Source organism: Limulus polyphemus, unplaced genomic scaffold, assembly GCF_000517525.1.
Source record: "Limulus polyphemus unplaced genomic scaffold, Limulus_polyphemus-2.1.2 Scaffold1502, whole genome shotgun sequence".
In the NCBI taxonomy this organism is placed as follows: Eukaryota; Metazoa; Arthropoda; class Merostomata; order Xiphosura; family Limulidae; genus Limulus; species Limulus polyphemus.
In genome coordinates, this window is record NW_013667112.1 from 110,838 (window position 1) to 132,567 (window position 21,730).

Below are 21,730 nucleotides of genomic sequence, written 5' to 3' on the forward strand. Positions count from 1 at the left end.
CAATCCTTTCAGAGCATTACGTGCGTTAACACGTTTAACTTTGAATATAATAATATTCTTGTTCACCTTTCTAAAATGAAAGTACGTTTCACATGTTACAAACAAATCTATGCATTCCCCGTCGAGATTTAATACGTTAAGTATAGCTGGTGTCAATATAAATTCAAGTCGTTCTACATGCTGGTTAATACGAAATACCAACGATTGTTAAAATCAGAGCCAAATCCTGTGGATTAAGCGAGAGCCAATTTCACTTAATGTTATTAATTAGTATAAATATATATAGTTGGTTGACAGTCCACCAACAACAAAAAGTGGTTAATAACACCTTCTTCTGAGTGACAGGCGAATTACTCACATTCTTCGTTCCTGAAACACACTGATGTTGATTTGGTATATAGCCAAGTCTATTTCAACATTAGCTAAAGCTTGAAGTACACAGAAACTCAAGGATTTAAGTATGTTTGTAAACAAAACTAGTCTGATATAAATTTAGGCTTACAGATTTCCTCCGACAATACAATATTTCTTTAAAAAGATCATCTAAAAATAATTATTTATAGTTTTGGTTTCAGTTTTGTGTCTATACATACACATTAATTGTTCTGCTGTCTTTCAGATTTTGTTAGTTTCATTTTTTGAATAAATATATTTCAAACATCTTCAAATAGTACAAGCGAAACGCATTAAACATGTGATAAGCAACACAAATTACTATATGTACAATAGAGGATAGAGCTTAGACCGACAATCTTAAATTTTGAAGATATTAATAAAAAGAGGGTTTTTGTTTCGTCTTTTTGAACGTTAACATAATTGGATCAATACTTGTGTAGTTATAGATATAAGTAATCACTAAGACTCATGTTTCTCAGTAACTTATAACCCTCAGCAACAATTGTCAGCTTTCAGGCAGTTACTATAGTTTCGATTTAGTAAATATTAGATAACACGCCATTGTCCTACGAGACGTCCCCTTGAGGCTCAGTAGTAAGTTTGATGGCTTGTAACACTAGAATTCGAGATTCAATCCCCCGCAGCGGACACAGTGCAGATAGCCCATTGTGCATCTCTGCCCCAAACAAAAACCTAAGAGACCGAACACTTTCACGTGTACGGAATGAAAACTGACCATTTTGTTAACATAACAGAAACAATAAAACACAACCAACAAGACATCCTCAATTACTTCTATGCTTACCAATTTACTCACAAGGGCAATCTTCTAACAACTTCAATAATAACTGAAAGTTAATCAGCTTGTCGCAGTGCACAAAGAAAAATCACATTCTTAGGACTAACATAACTTTGATGTTCATCAATGTACTCACAAGATCAACCTCTTAACACTTCCAATAACAACTGAAAATCGATCAGTTTGTCGCAGTACGCATGCAGTAACCACCCACCGTCTTATGACTAATTTATAAATTTCTGAGTTAAAGAAATGAAAAACAATTGTAGCTATGACAAGCATCTTATTAACTTCTGCCAATATAACCACTCATCTTGTCAATATTCAGCTTTTTATTATTTTATGCATTTCTGTAATTATTCGTCGTTAATATATTATCGTAAACTCTCGTATAAAATTTTGTTGAAAATTGTGAAACGAGACCTAAATTTATACTCCTCATTTTGACAAATGTACAGTTCACATTAATGACCACAAAATATTTTTCCTGATTTATTTAGGAACAGTTTGTGAAGGTTTCTTTGTCATTCTCTGGATTCAGGAAAATCTTTCAATGACATGCATAATTATTTGAAGTCTTATGTTTTAAATGTTTTCAATATCGTGTTTTGGTCATTTACAACATGGATATGCTGAACGTATTCTAAAACTGTTTATTTTAAAATTATGATGAAAAGACGTTAAAAAAATGAAAAGTATAAAATTTTACAGACTAGAAACGAATGAAATAATAGCATAAAATATGTTCTGCCATATTTCTTAAATTTAGGGACTATCAAAACATGAAACACTGAAAAAAAAGGAGTTGATCAATGACTTTTTCATGATTCAAAACGCAGTCCAATTAGGAGTGAATATTAAAAAGTGAGATCTTTCGAAGGTTTCGGTGAAACACCATTGCAAATTTTTATTAACTAGAGAATTGACATTATGGAAAACACATGCAAATGAGAAAATATTTTGAACTAAACTTTTAGCGGTTTTTAAAACCCGAAATGACAGGCTTGCAAAGTGGTAAAAGAAAGGCTAACTAACCAAAAACACCATAAAAATACAATATCAACAGTTAAAAGGATCGTTTAAAAATTAGATCACTTGTTATTGAAACAACAAACAAGAAAAAACGTGTTAATGTCTGAGAAAGTTTTTAACATAACAATTCTACGTGAATTCAGTTTACAAAAAGGTTTTAAGATTAGTTAAATATCGCATTATGACTTCTATATTTTGGTGTTCTGCACGTTAAAGAATTACCACTATGTCTCTCAAAGATCTCATTCACTTATTTTGTTTGATTTTGAGCACAACACAATGGGTTATGTGTGTTCTGCCCACCGAAGATATTGAAACCTGATTTTTAACGGTATAAACCCTTAGACTTACCGCCGAGCTCTCCAAGCATCCAAATATAGTAACCATGCCAAAATGTAGTCCTAAGCTATTTATCCGTGGTGTTGTCATAGGTATTATTTGGACATGTGTTTGAAAGAAACGTTCGTGGAGTGCCATGAAGCTGAGTTAATATATAATTTCTCCGAAAGGGGGCCGAAGGCTGCCTGGAATGGTCATCTGTTTTAACCACTCGCGCCATATATAGCCGTGTGTTATCAGACAGTAGACACTAAAACAACGTCACATAAGGGACGCTCAACGTTGCAATTTGTATTGTTGTGACGTCAGTAAAACGTGCGCATGCCATGAATCACGAGAATAATTATGCACTTTAGGCTACAACACACTATGACGTATGAACTTTAAAAGCAAGAAATAACAACATTTCTTACTTTTAATTTTGGTTTTATTTACTCTTGAAAAAGAACACTCTCGGAGACCCTGTGGAAGTACAACTGGCTTAGTAACATGTATAATCAAGCATTCACACGTTTCTAATACTGTTGCAATGAATGTAAAAAAACAAAAAAACAACGTAAGTTTGGGTTAGTACTCACAGAGCAGTCGTTCTCTCCTACATAGCACAGGTCACTAGAAGCACTGGTCGATACCCACAGATGATCTCCTGTGTTGGCTGCTTCCTGAAGGAAAATGATAAAAGTTAAAACGGATCCTTTAAAAATTAAATCACTTTTTATTGAAACAATAAAGCAAAAGCATAGTAATGTCTGAGAAAGTTTTTAACCCATTGGTTCCAGGTGATTCAGTTTACACAATAGTGTTTTTATTCATTGTTGAATGGACGTTATGGAAAACACATATAAAGGAGAAGATGTTTTCAAATAGACATGTGTTTTTACTTAATTGAAACGCTTTTAATTATATGTATAAACACAAATTAAAACTGTTATACTTTGTTCTGAGAACATTTTCTCATGATATAGGTTTTGTTTATTTATTTTTGAATTTCGTGCAAAGTACACGACGGCTATCTGCGCTAGACGTCCCTAATTTAGCAGTAAAACAATAGAGGGAAGGTAGCTTGTCATCACCACCCACAACCAACTCTTGGGCTACTCTTTTCACCAAGGAATAGTGGGATTGACCATCACATTATAAGGCCCTCACGGCTGAAAGGGGCGAGCATGTTTGGTGGGACGGGGATTCGAACCCGCGACCCTCAGATTGCAAGTCAAGCGCCCTAATCACCTGGCCAAGTTTTAAACCCCGGGATTTTTTATTTCGGAGATCAATTATTTTTATGCAAGTAGCCCAGGGTTGTACTATATACCCTCTTACAAGGAGGCATTACTTTTGGTATGTATTTTGCAAACACTGTATCTGTAAGCCTGTATATCATTCATTAAGTATGTAAAAATACATGATAGCAGATATAAAGGATTTGTTTTAATAGGTTTCGCGAATTAAGCTTGTCAAAAATTATCAAAGATCAAAATGAAATGTTATTTCGGTGTTTGGAGCTACTGCAGCTCCTGAACTGCAGTTTGTTTAAATCGTTTTACATAAAGACCAAAGCAGCTGTTTCATTTTCTGTTTCTTTCTTTGGTTATTTCTCATTTTATGTTTCTCAATTTCATCAAAATAATTTTCTCAAACACCAAAACAACATTTCATTACGGTCTTTGATAATTTTGACATCTTCAAGTCGGGAAATTGATATTTTTTTCCGCTAATGATCGAATCCTGAGATTAGGTGTAACAAATATTGCTTTCAGCTACTTGAAATGGAGAGATTATCTTTGGAAATGTATAAGATACACGTAATGGAGGGATTAACTTAGGAAATGTGCAAGCTACACGTAACGGAGAGACTAGCTTTAGAAATGTACAAGCTACCATAACAGAGAGACTAGCTTTGGAAATGTACAAGCTACACGTAACGGAGAGACTAACTTTAGAAATGTACAAGCTACGCGTAACGGAGAGACTAACTTTGGAAATGTACAAGCTACACGTAACGGAGAGACTAACTTTAGAAATGTACAAGCTACACGTAATGGAGAGACTAACTTTAGAAATGTGCAAGCTACACGTAACGGAGAGACTAACTTTAGAAATGTGCAAGCTACACGTAACGGAGAGACTAACTTTAGAAATGTACAAGCTACGCGTAACGGAGAGACTAACTTTAGAAATGTACAAGCTACGCGTAACGGAGAGACTAACTTTGGAAATGTATACGCTGCACGCAATGGAGGGATTAACTTTGGAAATGTACAAGCTCCGTGTAATCAAGCGATCACCTTTGGAAGAGTACATGTTACGCGTTAATGAAAAGATTAACTTTGGAAATTTACAAGTGATGGAAAAAATTGTAACTTTAGAAATTGCCGGTGACAAATAATTAAATTATTAACTAGCACCTTTAACATTTTTACTAATTAGACGTAAAAGAAATAACTAATTTTACCAACTTACCAGTTTCTTGTATCAAACCGATAAATTAACTGATTTCCAAAACATATATAGTGTAGCTAATTTTACCAACTTATTTGCTACATTGATTGTCTGTTTGTAATTAAGCACAAAGCTACAAAATGGGCTATCTATGCTTTGCCCACCACGGGTATCGAAACCCGGTTTCTAGCGTTGTAAGTCCGCAGACATATCGCTATGTCACTGGGGGGTTTGCTACATTGAAAGCACAAACTACCTTATCGGTCAATTAGTAACTTCAAATGCAGAAATTAATTTAAGCAATTTATTAACACGTAAAAACGAAATTAACTTTGGAGTTAATCAGTCAAATCAAATGATGAGACTAACTTAAAAAATTATAAACATGTAAAAAAAAAAGAAAGCTAATGTTCATAGTTTGCCAGCGACATGTAATAAGTCACTACTGTCTTTAATGCGACCAACGAACACTAGAATGCATTAGATAGTGGTATCCCTACTGATGACACTTTATAACAGTTAAAGTGATTAATATTTTTCTTATAAATGAAACTGTTTGTTCTATTGTATTATAGTTTACACAAAAATGATCTTTAAATCGACGCAAGAATGTTCAAAATGGCAAGGAAGAGATGAAAATAAAGGACAAAAACTATGAGAAAATCCTCGTAAAATACAATTTGTTGCCAGTCAGTTGGCAATGACTGCAGTATGTGTAGGTGTGTGGTAACGATATTTGTTTAATTACATGTACAGCTCTGGCCAAACTTAAAAGAGAAAACGTGACGCCCATGTTTGCTGGTTTCACCAAATTGTGATTACTTAGTTTTTACTTTACAAGTGTAAAACGTTACACTGTAACATGGCAAGCATATCGAAAGGTTACATGTTTATGAATAGGTTTCATTAGGCATAGCTTTTAAATGAACAAGACCCGAATAGCTAAATACTTCTCAACCTTTACAGATACAACGGTAGAATGTATTTCAAGTGAATAATTAAACAAGTTTTAATTTGGTTATTTAAGTACTATATTCAAATGAGAAAAAACAACAACAAAAGACAGCAGAATAAGAATGCTGCACAGCAGTAAACGAAGGTGATTAATTTAAAACAGGCTTAACTAAAGTCTACCGTCTACCAGCCGAGGATTAACATTATCGAGCATGATAAGAATTAAAATTTTCCTTTGCTGACCACGGAGAACTTGAAATAGATTACATATTCATTTTTTTTTTACTGTTGGCGGAACAAATTTCCTTCCATTTCAGTACTACTTGTTGCTTAGCTGACGGCATTACTGTGTTCTTTTTTAAACTTCTAGCTTATTTATATTTATGTAAAAAATCACCATAGAATTTTAGATTAGGCGTCAAACCTCCCAAGACTTTTTTTTTAAAACAAAGTCACGACTCAAGAGTTTTTGGATGCGGGTTTCAGTACATTTTATAGAACAGTGAAACATATGAAGTTCCTCAACTTATTCGTAATATCAAGAAATTCATATCAGCATCTAGAAACTTTAAAGAAGGTATCTTCATATAGTTGATGAAACCTGAAAGAAACAAGGGCGTGTCTTACTCTCATTTGCCGGTCAAGTTAGACTTTTCACACAAAGCTATATAAGGGCTATGTGTGCATAGCCGTCCCTAATTTTCAATTAATAGACCATAAGGAATTGAGCTAGTCAACAACACCTATTGCCAATTCTTGGGTTACTCTTGTTCTCACCGAATAGTTGGCTTTGAATGCCACTGTTATAGGGAATTCACGGTCTCGAAGTGCAGAGTGAGTTTCTGAAGTAACAGGACGCGAACCATGAACCCTCGGATTAAGAGCCCGGAAACTCTAACCATTAGCCCCGGATCAGTCGCAAAGAAATGTTTAGTTCACAGTCCTTTAAGAAACGATTGAAACAACAACAACAACAACAAAAAATAACCTAATGATTAAACAATTTTAGTGTGGTAACTCAAAGCGACTTCATGGCGAAATGATATTGCCTGAGTTATTAGTTAGAGAATTGCATTATCAGAAAAAAAAAACACTCTACAAAACTATTTCTCCACAAATACAGAGAAAATGCAATATCTATTGCTGGATATTTAATATCTGTGTCATTGCTTTGCTAGAGATTTAGGCTCGGTTTTCTCATACACCATATATCTAATTCAGATTCCAGAAACTGATGATACCAAGTAGTAATGATATACTATTCCTGGCTATACAAATATATCAATTTGATTCGTAATGGCATAGTACTATTTCCAGTACCGAAGCAGGTAGTTCTTATGTACTTATGAACCACAGAATTTCACGGTTTACCTCAGGCAAGCGGTTTTTGTTTTTCTTCTATCGTTGGTGAATCTATTTATCTTCTACGAGTTGAACTGGTATCCCACACGTCAGTAAAGTCTTACTTTTTCTGTATGGTCCGAACTAAACGCACACAAGCACGAATTATATTGAATTATTTGTGCGTTTTTTGGGGTGGGGGACGACTTGAAACGTTCCAACTACTTGGTTTTTATTTTTAACCTGTACGACACACGGAGTCAAGTCAGAGATCCATAATTTAGAACTATTGCCCAAAGAGAGAACAGACAGTCAACAGCATCTGCCGTCTACATATCGAAGCGCCTCATATCTGAAAATGTAAAGCTTAGTTGCGGATTCAAACATTATACTTTTTGATACCTAGTTTGATACACAAACCACTTGCCCGCCCATCACTGAAACGTCGAAAGACTAAACTAACTAGGGAAGTAAAATCCTGAAAACTTTCTGAAACTCAACTCCAAAACTGACATTGCCATAGAGGTAATAATAGAACTAACGCACAAAGCGCTTACAAAATAAAAACATATTTTAATCATCCATTTACTCTTGCACAACTCTGAATGATATTTCAACAGAATGATCATCTAACTCTTCTGATATTACGAAAGATAATTTCGCATTGCTTTGTGCTTTATTCTGGACATTTCACATAAACATTTCATACAAACACACACACACACACACACACTGTGATGAAGAAAACCAACATGCTGTATCCTAAACGACCCGTATTTCACAGTAAGTTAGGGCTCTACTCATGTTTCATAGTCTATCGGAAATGTCGTCTAGTATTTGGTAGAATAAACAAACTACATCTCTTTTATATACTATATACGGACGGACTTCACCTCTTTTGTATGCCATGTACCGATGGACTTATACTAATGTTACATAACTCATGTATACTTACTTTAAACTCTATCTTGACTTTATTTTGAACTGTCATGGTAGATTCACCATTGATTTGTACAGTATTCTGCATTTCACGGTGTACAATTTCTTTAAAACGTTTGTAGCTGATTCATCATGACTTTTTACAATACCCCAAGTATTGTATTTTACTTTTAACTATACGACTTTTGTTGGCTCACCACACCTATTACAATATTTATATTTTGCAATCTACCCTTCCTTACTTTTTTAATGCCGTATAAGAATTACCTAAATTTCTAATCCACAGAGAAAGTCACGCATGCGCTAGATCATGCACATTTTTAAACAAGCTAACGTAGGAAGTTTCAGAAATAAATTAAAATTATTTCTGAGAGCCCATACTTTGCATACGTCCTATTTTGAGCATATGTATGTATTTCAATACCCATTTTGTAACTTAAAGTTTCCCTGAAATAATTTGTTTTTTTATATCAGATATTCTCGCAAAGCCTTGGCAGAATATGTGGCGAATTCTACACATGTTATTGACTGAGATAATGTAAAAATACTTAAAGAGGTAACGGAAAAAGATGAACTAAATATAAGAGAATCCTTAGAAACTGTCAAAAATAAAATGAATATAAATAGAAATTTAGGCCTAGGAGCCATGGAAGTAAACTTTTGGAAATCGTTGTTGTAAATGGCGCCAATGTAAAAACATACTAATTACACATGTACATAGGTTTATAAGAAACTTCATGTGTACTTCGTGGTTTATTCTCCTAAAGATGGTGGAATTATTTCAACCGAAATATGTATATAAATCATTGTGCAAGTAAAAAAAGGTTAATGTCTCGTTTTATCAATTTCATTTAATATAATTTGCAAAAGAACTGTTTGTTTTACGTATTACGCTAGTCATCCCTAATTTTGAAGTGATAGACTAGAGGGAAGGCAGCTAGTCAACGGCACCTACTCCAGCTTTTGGGCTACAAAATTTGACTATCATTCTTATAATGCACTCACGTCCTCAAAGTGCAATGCGCAATTTTTCGGCAGCGGGACGTGAGCAATGGACTCTCTCATTCACAGTTCAACACAATAACCACTAGGTCACTTGAAATGCAAAAAAAAAAATGCTATACTTGTAATTTTTTTTCAATGTAGTTGAAGTAAACACCAACAAAATGAACCTGGAAATGTTGAAAAACTCATTATTTCGATAAATGTTACAAATATATTTCAAGTATTAGATAGAAACTCTACGAAACATTTCATATGTACGCCATCAGCTAGACCCTTGATATTATAAGATCAAGAGTGACTTACGCTCCAGTCTGGGGTGCTCTGAAGTATTCTGGTGTCTCCATCCTCAGTGGAATCCCGACTTTCTTCTTGAAGTGTTTTTCTGTGTTCAAAAAGACGGTGAACAGTTGACTGAGTATTATTCTGTTATAAACGTGATTTCATCAGAACATACACTTTACAAACTTTAAAATTTTATGAACATGACTGACAACTTTACGGCTGAAGCTTTGATAATAAAATGGGGTTAGTCAATATTATCTGTACTCCACAAACTGAACAACATAATGTAATATAATTAGATGATACATAACATTTAATATTAATTAAGTACAACTTGAGTAACAGTGGGCTGGCTTGTTACTAGGTTTGTATATAGATTAGACAGCTTTGGCTTCATATAACTTTTTTGTGCATATGTCTGTAAACATTCCAATATCTCTGTTACGCTCTGTAAGTTTATGACTGAAATACAACACAGCGCGACTACATTAGTACTGAAAATGATAAGAAAAAGATCCTAAGTACATAATATTAAAAACTGCTATTTGGATACTTTGGGAGTAGTACTAGTAGCGATCATGTACAACAAGTTATTATTAAATATAGGTGTCATAAATCACAAATCAGGGTTAGTTACTTGATGGTATATTACTCAATTTTACTTCAAATCATACTTAGTCATTTGAAGGTATAGTGCCCAATTTCCGAAAATAAATTTCAGTTAATTAGTGATATATTGCCAATTATTACCACAGTCAGTATTAATCACTTGTTAACCACAAATTAAGATTAGTCAGTTGATGGTATATTTAACAATTATCTACGAATAAGTTTGTTTGTTTCTTTGTAATTAAGCACAAAGCTACACAATGGGCTATCTGTGCTCTGTCCACCACGGGTATCGAAACTCGGATTCTAGCGTTCTAAGTCCGCAGACATACCGCTGTGCTACTTGGGGGTGGGGGTTACGAATAAGTATTATTAACTTGGTGGTGTATTGCTCATTTCATAAAAAAAAAATCGGTATTAATTACTTGAAGTTATATTGTCTTATAATTAAAGGAAATTAGAACATTTATGAGTTATGAATAAGAATGTGTGAGTAGTTCCTAATATCGATATCGGGTTTGTTTGTTTGTTTGAATTCCGCGCAAAGCTACACGAGGGCTATCTGCGCTAGCCGTCCCTAACTTAGAAGTGAAAGACTAGAAAGCAGCTAGTCATCACCACCCACCGCCAACACTCGGGGCTACTCTTTTACCAACGAATAATGGGATTTACCGTCACATTATATCGCTTCCACGGCTGAAAGGGAGGGCATGTCTGATGGGACGGGGATTCGAACCCGCGACCCTCAGATTGCGAGTCGAGCGCCCTAACCACCTGGCCATGCCGAGCCCATCAATGTTGGTTAAGCGATGGTTATGCTATCGTTTGTTTTACTTCTTTCTTTTTATTTTCACCAAATTTATTTAGACATATGCAGCTAAAATGTTTTATTATGAGAAATGAGGCACAAGTTAATATAATCAATAACTTCCTCTATACATTATAATTTTTTCTGATTTTATCCAATGAAAATATTCAGAATTACTGCACATATTTGGAAATTTATTGATTAGTAAAAGCTGATTTTCTATGGTCAACGGAATGGTTTCAAAATAAATAAATAAATGATTAAAAGTTAAAGGTAGCGACTGAAATATTTCGCTTGTTGGTAAAACATTTCTCGTATAGCACTTTAACATATATATATATATATATATAAACATCAGAGGCTTGATACCCATTACAGTGTTATTGTGTGAAATTGAGAAAATCAAGATATTTTGCCAACATGCCATCATTTTAAAAAATGTTCCAAAAAATATCTTTAAAATGGTTTGTACATAAATTCTTCACCCAACACTATACATTAAATTCTATAAACCCCTCATATTGTGCAGGCATGCTACTGTTGTAGCAGCTTCTTCCAGCACAACCACTCAAGCTCTCATTTTCTATGACAATATTTCTGTCAGATTACTCATTTGGAGAGATAAGTTTTGTTAAAGACTCAGAAGTCGTTTTCGATAGGTTTATTAGATGTGGCAGGAAAGGTTTATATAAGACAGCAGTCGATGACAAATACACAGAAATTGTATCACAAATTGGACAGCTTGAGATTAAAATGTTATAAAAATTCTCATTTTTAACTTCGGAAAAACACAATTTCACTGTTGCCAACAACAAATAAAAGAAAGTTTGATGACAAGGAACTCACTTTGAGACTAATAATGGCCGGAGACGGCTTGAATGGGTAATGAAGAAAAACGTTAACATAAGTTTAACATAACAGCAAATGTACAACGTTTCGACAAGGTTTTGTTATCATCAGCCATTATTAAATAAAAAAAAATATATTCATGTGTTCGTTTTCTATTTAAACGCGGACTTTTAGTAGTTAAGACAAGTAGTTAAAGAATGGAAACTTATTTAATGAAGATTGATTTGCTTGATTTTCTTTTTCAGTTTGATTCAAATGGAGCAACAAAAACATCACACTCAAATAATATGTTTGTTTTTGAATTTCGCGCAAAGCTACACGAGGACTATCTGCGCTAGCCGTGCCTAATTTAGCAGTGTAAGACTAGAGGGAAGGCAGCTAGTCATCACCACCCACCGCCAACTCTTGGGCTACTCTTTTACCAACGAATAGTGGGATTGACAGTCACATTATAACGCCCCCACGGCTGAAAGGGCGAGCATGTTTGGTGTGACGGGAAATCGAACCCACGACCCTCAGATTGCCATGCCGGGCCCTCAATTAATATTTTCATTCATTGAGATTAATTGAACAAGACAACATAAGCAACCGTACATGTTATAAAATTAAGTTCCATCTCCTAAATTTTAGTTTTTTGTTTCCGGACAATTACAGGCCTCCCTTGTTAATGCATCACGTGCGAATATCAATACTAAATACAAACATTCACACGTAACACTCACATTGTTTCGACAAATGACTTTACACTATGTACAAATCTTCACATGTAATACGCACATTGTAGATGTCAGATTACTTTACACTAAGTGCAAACCTTCACACGTAATACAGTTTATTATATACAGTTTATTCTACACTAGGTACAAACCTTCACACCTGATACACAGATTGTATAGACAGGTTACTCAACACTAAATACAAACCTTCACACGCACATTGATACGTAATACACACATTGCATAGAAAGTTTACTCTACATTGGGTATAAACTTTCACACCTAGTAACACATTGCCTAGACAATTCACTCTGGACTAAATACAAACATTCACACGTAATGCACACATTGTATAGACAGAGTATTCTACACTAAATACAAACATTCACACGTAATGCACACATTGTATAGACAGAGTACTCTACACTAAATACAAACATTCACACGTAATGCACACATTGTACAGACAGAGTACTCTACACTAAATACAAACATTCACACGTAATGCACACATTGTATAGACAGAGTACTCTACACTAAATACAAACATTCACACGTAATGCACACATTGTATAGACAGAGTACTCTACACTAAATACAAACATTCACACGTAATGCACACATTGTATAGACAGAGTACTCTACACTAAATACAAACATTCACACGTAATGCACACATTGTATAGACAGAGTACTCTACACTAAATACAAACCTTTACACGTAACGCACACACTGTATAGACAAATTACTTTACACTAAGTACAAACCATCAAACGTATATTCGCACGTAATAAACACACTGTATATACAGATTAATCTCTAATACACGCAAACTTCATGCATATATTCATGCGTTATACATACTACACATTAACTATAAAATCAGGATCCCTCCGAGTAAATCAGGAAAGAGTATGTAAGAGTATATATATTAATATTTAATAATAACGTTTCGACCCACAGGAGAGGGTCATTATCTAGTTATGCTCGACTACAGCTAAATTGTCTCACCTAGCGTAAATGAAATATGTTTAACATTCACATCCTAGAATGTTTTAAGTCAGGCAACTTTCAGAAAGAAGTCCTTAAACTACCTTAAATCAGACAATTTTAGGACAAGACCTCATACTGCTTCAAATCAAAGGTTTGTATTTGAGTAGAAGTTCCAGTAACAAAAATATGTATGAAATGTTAAAATTTTGAATGATATTTAGCGACGACAAGATGACGTCCTGGTGACTCAGCGGTAAGTCTGAGGGCTTATAGCATTATAAATCGAGTTTCGATACTAGCGGTGGGCAGAGTACCGATAGCCCATTGTGTAGCTTTGTGCTGAAAGTAGACATCCATTATTTTAAACTAATTGGCTAAATTAGATCATTTTTTGGTTTATAGTATTGTAGTTTATTTTAAACTAATTGGTTAAATTAGATCATTTTTTTGGTTTATAGTATTGTAGTTTATTTTAAACTAATTGGCTAAATTAGATCATTTTTTGGTTTATAGTATTGTGGATTATTTTAAACTAATTGGCTAAATTAGATCATTTTTTGGTTTATAGTATTGTAGTTTATTTTAAACTAATTGGTTAAATTAGATCATTTTTTGGTTTATAGTATTGTAGTTTATTTTAAACTAATTGGTTAAATTAGATCATTTTTTGGTTTATAGTATTGTAGTTTATTTTAAACTAATTGGCTAAATTAGATCATTTCTTAAAAATTTGATAAGCAAACAAATCTATGGTATTTTGTAATAACTTAAACGTAATGAAGTGTTAATTAACTGAATATGCATTTAACATCACTTTTACAAATATGATAATATGAACTATTTAAAGTTCTTGCTTTGCTTCTTACTTTGTCTTTAAGCTTTGCATAACCTGTATTTTACACATGTAAACTTCACGTATGATATCTGCTCGAAGTATTCGTTACTGTAGTAGAAACCTGACTCTCTCCTTTTATTATAAAATAGAAATTGTATTTGAGTATTTGAGTTTCCATACAGAGTAGTTTGGAATGCGAAATTTGTAGAGGATTTACATGCGTTTGACGAAAGCTTTATGTAAAGTTGCTGTGTAAGTACTTTCTGCATAGCTAAAATATTCGTATTAGGATTGGCATAATACAGGGTGTGGCGAAAGTGACTTACAGTTCTATAATTTTAAACCAAGTTTAAGCTTTAACGTTTTACTCTGAAACAAACAATAATTAAATTGGTTTCAGTTATCTTCACAATACTTTCTTTAGTACCATCCATACAGTACCAAATGTATCAACAGTATAGTAAATTTTACCTCACCCTGTATAGCTTACACAAACATGCCTATGCTCAGACACTATACATTTGTACTTATAGATTATGTGGAAACTATCGAATTATATTCAAGTTAAGATTATCAAATGAGTATTATGACAGAACACTGACAATCGCATTTTTAAGTCTGCTGTTATAAAAAGTTGTAACATAAGATGCGAATTTTGAAACATGCTTATTGTACCATTAAGTATGAAGTTAAGTTTCACAATATAAAACTCAAATAAATATTGGACACCATTGCTTCTTACCGTCATCGCGTTTTTCTTGGTAGTTTTTAAATTTCAGTGTTACGCTGATTATGGTTCAGAGAATGTAAAAAATAGAGCAAACGAAAGTTGTCATATAAAGGTTTTGGAAAGAAATTTACAAAATTGAAAAAGAAGAAACTTCACATTCCAATTCTTATATTAAACGAAGTCTATGGTTTGGAATTGGGAAAATTTAGTACTATTTGAAGCACGACAGAATTCTGAAACGACTTTTATAACAGGCATTGAAACTTCGTTTCTATACGTGTCGAACTTTATCGAAAACAACGAAAGTAACATGATTTTGCGTTAGTACCTTCTGTTACATATATATATTTCTGTCATGAACTTAAATATGCAGTATCCGTTTTATGAGATAACCTTTAGGTCTCAAAGCTTATTTCTGTAGATACATCTAGGCTTAGAGTGGCAACATTGGGCCTAACAGTGCAGGTATATACTACCACATTTGATAAGTTTAGTTTTTCTGAGCAGTAGTTAATGTAACAAATAGGTCTACTAAACAAATGGTCAATTTTTAAATATTTTATGCATAACATAGATCTTATTATTTATTATAACATTATAATAACAGCTAATGTTATTCATATATAAAATTTAATGTGTAACATTGCATGTGAATAAGAAAAGGCAAGAAAAGAAAAGATTAGGTAAATTTGCCCTGACGTTTAAAAAGTGGAAAGGACAGATGTTAATTAAACCAAACTGAACTGGGCTTTATTACCAGAAGGATCTTGAGATGATTATTAGAGTGAGGAGGGCTTGTGTCAAGAACGATTACAAACTTCTCTAGGGTGTAAATTAATCTAATCAAATAATTTTATTTCCATCTCGTTTTATGTCATATGCGATGTTAATTTTTCAAAACAGTGTTTTTTATACACAACTCTTACTATTATTACTTCAGTAGGCAGAGTATAAGATATACTGAAGATGAATGAAGATGTTGAATTATAAGTAGATGATGAGCTAAACCATATCAATTTAACCTCAGCTCGATGTGCGGCGATCAAATAAAAAAACGAAAACATTCTATATAACACTGATTAACCCTAATTTACTCAATACTTAATATTATATTATGTTCATTCCTTTGAGAATTTCACATCCTTCAGATATAATTACATTGACTTAACTATTATATGAGTATTTGCTAACTAAGATTTTAAACTTGCGTTTAAGAATTTGCTGTCGTTCCTAATTTCTCTAACTTACTGATAACAGTACTTTGCTTTTTAATCCAGTTTTTAAAGGCCAAAATATGAATGTTTTCAATCAAATTGAAATTAGAGGATAAGTATGGAAGGAGGCTAAAAAATATTTTACTCTTTTAGGAAAAAATACTTACTCACAGAAATATATACGAAATATGATAAGAGATTCACCCAATAAAGCTACCTCCTGGAGATATAAGTCGTAATTTTCCTTACATTAATTAAAAGAACATATTAATATACTGAGAACTACTAGACATTAGATATTTCGATACTTGCCAGGCTTAAACCATCACATACCATGTTAATAATGTAACAATTACTAGACAAGGCATATTTCAACTTTTACCATGCTTCTAGCAATAGTTGTCTTATCAGTACATTAACATCTACTAGATATGAGGCAATGTGACGACATTTTCCTGGCTGATACGAACACATGGCATAATACACTAACGCCTTCAAAACATGAGGCATTTCGGCAGTTACTAGGTTTATACAAGACATGCCAACAACAATTAGATATGAATTATTTTGACGTTTAGCAGTTTTATACAAAACTATATAATATTGATTAATTTATGCAAAAACAACTACTAGACATGAATTACTTTGACGTTTAGCAGGTTTGTATAAATCTGTACAATATTCATTAAATAACAACTACTATGGATGAGAAATTTGGAAAATGTATTAAGACGAAAAAAAAACTGCTAGACGTGAGGCATATTGATATTTACCAGACTTATACTAAGATATGCCATATTAATACAAAAAAAAAAAAAAAACTGGACGTGAAGAATACTAATATTTACCAGGCTTATTCCAACACATGCGATATTAATACAATAACAATTACTAAACATGAAGTATTTCGTCATTTACCGGGGTTATACGAACACTTACCATAATAATATACTAACATTACTAAATATTAGATGTATTTCTGCAGGGTCTCCGAAAGTGTTTCGTTTCAAGAGAAAATATAACCAAAATTAAGAGTAACAAATGTTTTTATTTCTGCTTTTGAAGTTCATATGTCATGATGAATTGTTGCCTACAAGGTGCATACTTCTTCTCGTGATTCATGGCATGCGCACCTTTTAGTGACGTCACGACAGTACAAATTGCAACGTTAGGCGTCCCTTATGTGACGTCAGTTTAGTGTCTACTGACTGACTGACAGACAATACGTTACTGTTTAGTAGCGCGAGTGTTTAAAACAGGTGATCTCTCCTAACGGCTTTCTGTCCCCTTTGGGGGAAATAAAGTATTTCGACAGTTATCAAATTTTTGACAACGCAGAACATATTCATAGGCTAACAACTACTGTACATGAGGCATTACACGTTTATCAGTCTTACACTAACACATACAATATTAATACAGTGAAAACTAGTAGACATGAGAAACTTCTACTTTTACGAGGTTTATACCAATGGATACAATATTAATACACTAACAACTAACATACATGAATCAATTTGACATTTATCAGGTTTCTACAAACACATGCCGTTTTAATGGAGAACAAGTACTAGACATGAGTCATTTGAACATTACCCAAGCTTATACCAACACATAACATATTAATACACTCAGAAGTACTAGACATTAGACATCTCAATATTTATCAGGCTTATACCAACAGATCATCCCATCATGAACATATCAGAGACCAGGTAGAAAGAAGCAGGATCTCTTACCTCAGAAATCCTCACATTTTTGTATTCAGGGGGTGAATATCAGGAAATAAGAGTTGGAATAATGTTAGACAGTTAAAGAGCAAAAGGTGTCAAAGACTATTATGCTGTTTCAAACAGGATAATACTCGCCAAACTTAAGGGCAAACAATTTGACATCTCAATTATACAGACCTATGTTCCCATAGTTGAACAGGATGAGGACACAATAGATTATTACTACTAACAGTTGGAAGAAGCTTTGAAACAGGGAATATCACAAGAAATTATTATAGTCATGGGTGACTTTAATGCAAAGGTTGGAAATGAAAGAGTCGATGGTATCATAGGACCCTATGGATTGGACTCAAAGGATGACAGAGGGAACAAACTGCCTGAGTGAGGCAAAAGCCATGATCTAATGACTCCAAACATTTGGTTTCAGAATTGCCAAAGAAGACTGTGGATTTGGATAAGTCCGAGAGACTGCAGAAAAACAACAACATTGATTTTATTATTATCAATAAACGTTTTAGAAATGCTATTAAATATGCTAAAACAGCCCCAGGAGCAGGTGTTGGAAGTGATCATGTTCCAGTGATTAGTAAAATATATATGAAGATGAAGAAAGTTTTGAATTCGGAGCAAAAACCAAATTGATTTACTTAAATCATATCCCAAGATGAAAAATAATATATGGTTACTGCATAGAACAGGTTCTGCTCCCTAGCAGATATAATGAATGTAGACTCCCTATTGAACAACTGAAAAAAGTATATTATAGAAAAAAACAGAAGAAATTTTCCCCAAACAAGTAAAAAAAGAGTAAAACAAATGGCTGACACAAGACATTCTAGACCTCACAGAAACTAGAAGGCTATTAAAACAAGACCCAGGGATTTGTAAGCGATTAGACAAGTAAGCCAAAAAGAATGCAAAGAACCAAAAGAAATGTTGTTCCATCAAAAATCACAACAAATATAGAATAATTGGAACGCAAATACAAAATATGTCTATGAAAAGATTAAGGAAGCAGTTGGAAAAATATCCTAAAAGGCATTGAACATATAAGGCTTAAATGTGGGCGGATACAATTTGAACAACCTAAGAGGCATTGAACATATAAGGCTTAAATATGGGCGGATACAATTTGAACAACCTAAGAGGCATTGAACATATAAGGCTTAAATGTGGGCGGATACAATTTGAACAACCTAAGAGGCATTGAACATATAAGGCTTAAATGTGGGCGGATACAATTTGAACAACCTCCGATATGCAGATGACACAGTTTTGATAGAAGGATCAGATCTACAATATCTCTTGGACATAGCAATTCTTGAAAATGAGGTCAAAGGTTTACTTCATTAATGTTAAAAACACTGAATACATGGTCATCTCAAAGAAACTAATTATACCTCCCTGTAATATACGAAGCAAAGAAGATAAGATGAAACAAGTCAACAAATTTAAATATCTAGGCTTTACCATAACAATAGACGATTCAAAGAAGAAATAAAGAAAAAATAGGAATAGCAAAAGATGCTTTCTATATAATGAGCCCAACAGTAAAACACAAGAACATTTCTGTGATCACTAAAACTCGAGTTCTCAAATGTTATGTTTGGTCTATTTTACTATATGGATGCGATTGTTGGATGGTAACTAAAGAAGTTACAGGTCACTGAAATATGGTTTCGGAAATGAATGCTCGGTATAGCATGGACTGAAAAAAAAAGGAAAAGCAAGGAAATCTCTTACAAAACCGTCAGAAGAAGACAGTTAAAATTTCTAGAGCAAGTCATCCGCGAAGAAGGCTTAGAATATCAAATTCTGACAAGAAAGATCGAGGGGGAAAAAAGAGACAGAGGAAAGCAAAGAACATTAGTCACCTGAGGAAGTGGATTGACAACCCAGAAATGAAAGACAATGAAATCATCCTGTCATCTCAACACAAAGAAAGATGAAGAGCTATGATCGCCAACGCCTGGTCATAGACAAGGCACAAGAAAGAGATATATATATACCAACAAATACTACACATGAAACATTCCAACATTTACCAGGCTTATACTAACCTTTACAATATTAATTTACAAACAATATTATACACGAAACATTCCAACATTTACCAGGCTTATGTTAACCTATAAACCTATACAATATTAATTCACAAACAATATTATACACGAAACATTCCAACATTTACCAGGCTTATGCTAACCAATACAATATTAATTCACAAACAATATTATACACGAAACATTCCAACATTTACCAGGCTTATGTTAACCAATACAATAGTAATTTACAAACAATATTATACACGAAACATTCCGACATTTACCAGGCTTATGCTAACCTAGACAATATTAATTCACAAACAATATTACAATATTAATTCACAAACAATATTATACACGAAACATTCCAACATTTACCAGGCTTATGCTAACCAATACAATAGTAATTCACAAACAATATTACACATGAAACATTCTGAAATTTACCAGGCTTATGCTAACCTAGACAATATTAATTTACAAACAATATTATACACGAAACATTCCAACATTTACCAGGCTTATGCTAACCTAGACAATATTAATTCACAAACAATATTATACACGAAACATTCCAACATTTACCAGGCTTATGCTAACCTATACAATATTAATTTACAAACAATATTATACACGAAACATTTCAGAATTCTCCAGGCTTATAGCAACGCATGTCATATTAAAAAACGTACAAGACATGACATATATTATACTAATACACAACGTATTAATACAGTAACACCTACTATACATGAAACATTTTAGACATTTTCAGAATTATACCAACCCATATCATATTCGTATATATGAACAACTACTAGGCATCATGTATCTCGACATTTAACATGTTACGAGGCAGTTTCTAATATCTGTGTGATAATAACTAACAGCTACGAGACGTTAGGTATTTCAATATTGACCAGGCTTAATGGAACACATACCTTATTAATGCCCTACTACACATGAGACGCTTCGACTTTTACAAAGTATATACCAACATATACTATATTAACATACTAAAAACTACTACACATGAAGTATTTCTACATTTATCAGACGTATAACATCACATAACATAATAGTACATTAACAACTACTAGACACGAACCACTTTGACATTAATCAGGTTTATACCAACACATATCATATATCAATATAAAACAACCACTAGGAACGAGGAATTTCGCCATTTATCAGGTTTATAACAACTAAAATACATGAGGCATTCCAACATTTAAAAAGCATATACTAATATACGTATACATCACATAAATACTCTACTCACTACTAGACATGAAGAATTTCGTCAATTCTAAACATACACTAACATATATCATATTACTACTCTAAGAACTACAAACTTGTGGCATTTCGACATTTCACAGACTTATGCCAGCCCATACCATAATAATACACTAACAACTGTAGACAAGAGACATTTCAACATTTACCAGGCTTGTGTAAACACGTAGCATCTTCATACATTAACAGCTACTAGACAAGAGACATTTCAACATTTACCAGGCTTGTGTAAACATGTAGCATCTACATACATTAACAGCTACTAGACAAGAGACATTTCAACATTTACCAGGCTTGTGTAAACACGTAGCATCTTCATACATTAACAGCTACTAGACAAGAGACATTTCAACATTTACCAGGCTTGTG

General features: G+C 33.3%; 1 protein-coding gene across 2 annotated transcripts in view; it reads right to left on the reverse strand.

The window, feature by feature from the left end:
• LOC106463851 (eye-specific diacylglycerol kinase-like) overlaps positions 1-21,730 on the reverse strand; it is a 168,457-nt gene that overhangs the window by 102,335 nt on the left and 44,392 nt on the right. Inside the window, exons 3-4 of one of the 2 annotated variants that reach the window (XM_022391470.1) lie at positions 9,548-9,626; positions 3,145-3,228 (exon numbers count right to left, since the gene is read on the reverse strand). In XM_022391470.1, the coding sequence (XP_022247178.1) occupies positions 3,145-3,228; positions 9,548-9,626 (163 nt within the window). Of the gene's footprint in view, positions 1-2,578; positions 2,653-3,144; positions 3,229-9,547; positions 9,627-21,730 lie in introns of those variants that run through there. The other variant, XM_022391471.1, reaches the window with a different exon arrangement.